General features: G+C 32.8%; 1 protein-coding gene and 1 non-coding gene across 2 annotated transcripts; both read right to left on the reverse strand. All coding sequences in view use genetic code 11, as the record gives it.

The window, feature by feature from the left end:
- Nucleotides 1–74: 74 nt before the first annotated feature.
- rps16 (ribosomal protein S16) lies at nt 75–1,196 on the reverse strand. Its single transcript has 2 exons — nt 1,157–1,196; nt 75–301 (listed from the first exon to the last, which is right to left on the reverse strand). Exons 1-2 carry the CDS (start codon nt 1,194–1,196, stop codon nt 75–77), a joined length of 267 nt encoding a protein of 88 aa, YP_009586649.1.
- A 1,019-nt stretch (nt 1,197–2,215) lies between these two features.
- Nucleotides 2,216–2,287, reverse strand: trnQ-UUG. Its single transcript has one exon. It is a non-coding gene; the product is annotated as a tRNA-Gln (tRNA).
- Nucleotides 2,288–2,500: the final 213 nt, after the last annotated feature.

Below are 2,500 nucleotides of genomic sequence, written 5' to 3' on the forward strand. Positions count from 1 at the left end.
AATAGAAGAGAAAAGTCATACAAAGTTATATACAAATCACTACCCCCTTTTTTGTATTTCCTTAATTTATTTCCTTAATTGAATTTCGGTTGATTAAGACGAAGTTCCTTAAAAACCTCTGCCTTCTTTAAAATATCCTGAACAGTTTCTGTAGGTTGAGCCCCTTTTTCAAGGAAATATAAAATAGCAGGAACATTTAAATAAGTTTGATTCTTTATCGGATCATAAAAACCCACTTTCTGAAGATCTTTTCCTTCTCTTCGGGATCGAACATCAATTGCAACGATTCGATAGACGGCTCATTGGGATAGATGTAGATGAACAACACCCCCCCTAGAAACGTATAGGAAGCTTTCTCCTCGTACGGCTCGAGAAAAATGATTGATTCGAAGTTTTGTCTCTGTATGGAATTCTATCTAAGAAATGACAACTGGATCCATAAAATGATCAAAGCAATTAAAGATCTAAGTCTTTTTTTCTTCGTTCTTCCTTAAAATGAAAAAGAAACCATTCATACTCTCATAACTCAAGTTGGATAACTTTCAAACAGTTCAAAGGAAAATCTTTCGGCACTTTCATTTATTGAGCGGTCTTTCCTCCTTTTTTGTTTGTCTCGTTTAAAATCGGATTCTTCAGTCTGATCCAGTTATTAAGACAATTAAAAAGGTGTTTCCTTGTTCTGGGATCCTTTATCTTTGTTTTATTTTAAATCATTGGGTTTAGACATTACTTCGGTGCTTTTTAATCCTTTCAAAATGGCAGCAACATACCCTTTTTGCGATTTTTATGAAAGAATCCTACAAGATGATGGATTCCCTCGTGAAACACTTTGGATCGAAAAAGTTTGATCAATTCCAATAAATTTTTTCATTTTAAACTTGCTCGAATTGGATTCTTTCGATTTCCATACCTAAGATATATTTACGAAGTTGTTTCAATTTTTTTATTGATTGGCATTAACCCTAGACCCTTGCCCCGAGAAATAAATTAATACTTTCTACTCGAGCTCCATCATGGACTATTTACATTCCAAGACAACAAAAAACGAGGGGTTCTAGTGAAACAGAACCCATGATGTCGAGCTAAGAGCACCTTCATTCCTACAAAAAATGGTGGATGTACAAATCCACAACGGATCGTGTCCTTCAAGTCGCACGTTGCTTTCTACCACATCGTTTCAAACGAAGTTTTACCATAACATTCCTCTAAGAACCGGTATGGAATTGATTCAATTATGGAATCATGAATAGTCATTGGTTGGGCTGATGTATAAACACCATAATCTAAAGTATTTTCTATATCTTCTATATCTATAGTCTATAGATATAAATAATACTATAGATATAGGTGGATAAATATTTTTCTGAAGAAGTCTTAGTAAGACCCCATCGCTAATATTAAATTGTCTAACATTATAATATTAATTAATAAATATATATAATAAATAATTTATTTATATAAATAAAATAAGACGAATAAACGAATTCTTTTTGATTCTGCATCTTCACGTGACTTAATAGGAGAGAAAGATTCAGCTTCTAAGGAATGATTTAAACTATTTCTCTTTCGAAATTTCGAATCAATTTCGAAAGTTCCCCTCTCGACATCATTATTCCAAGAAAATTTGATAGTTAAAAATAACTTTTGATCATCTTAGGAAAAAAGATAAGTCTTTTTTATTTTTCATCTGATTGATAAAATCCAAAAAATGGGGAGGGTTTCGTATCTATCAATTCGATCAAATAGACTGAGCAATTGTCACTGTTTATAGATATTGAAATGAACGCCTTCCCATCACTGATTAACTCCTATCTACCCCATTCTATGGGACTGATGCAGCATAAATCAAAAGAAGGGGATGTCCTAGTCTTTTTTATTTTTACGAAATGCGAGCTGTCTGGGCACAAAGCCAAACAAGCCCAGATTAAGTCCAGTTTTTGCCCCTTTTTTTCTATTTTAGCCTACCTCATTGATTAAGAATTAAGAGACTTAGTGAATTGAATTAGTACCAAAAACCCCCTCTTGGCGAAAAGTCAAGAAATCTACAAAAAATAAAATTGAATCTAATTAGGCTAATTTAGGGGGTAGAGAATATGAGATAGGGAATATGGATTCTTTCGTATCTCGATTCAGTTTTTGAAAAAAAAAAAACGATTCATCGAAGAAAAAAATCAGAAACAACAATCACACTATATTGTCAGAGAATATATATGTTCTGGGACGGAAGGATTCGAACCTCCGAATAGCGGGACCAAAACCCGTTGCCTTACCACTTGGCCACGCCCCATTTAGATTTCTATGCGATACTAATAAAGTATATTGCTGGTTTTGTTTGTTTGTCAACTCTAGCCCAAATATCTATAGAATCGATTAGATTGGTATTCGGATTTTTCTATGTTTTTGGTATGTGTAGATATAGAATTCAACTTAATTTATTGATCATTACATATAATTCAATTAAGATATTGTATGAAAATATTATTTTTTCGATTCTCCTTTG

The sequence above is a fragment of the plastid genome of Solanum stenotomum, assembly GCF_019186545.1.
Source record: "Solanum stenotomum voucher PI 320364 plastid, complete genome".
NCBI lineage: Eukaryota > Viridiplantae > Streptophyta > Magnoliopsida > Solanales > Solanaceae > Solanum > Solanum stenotomum.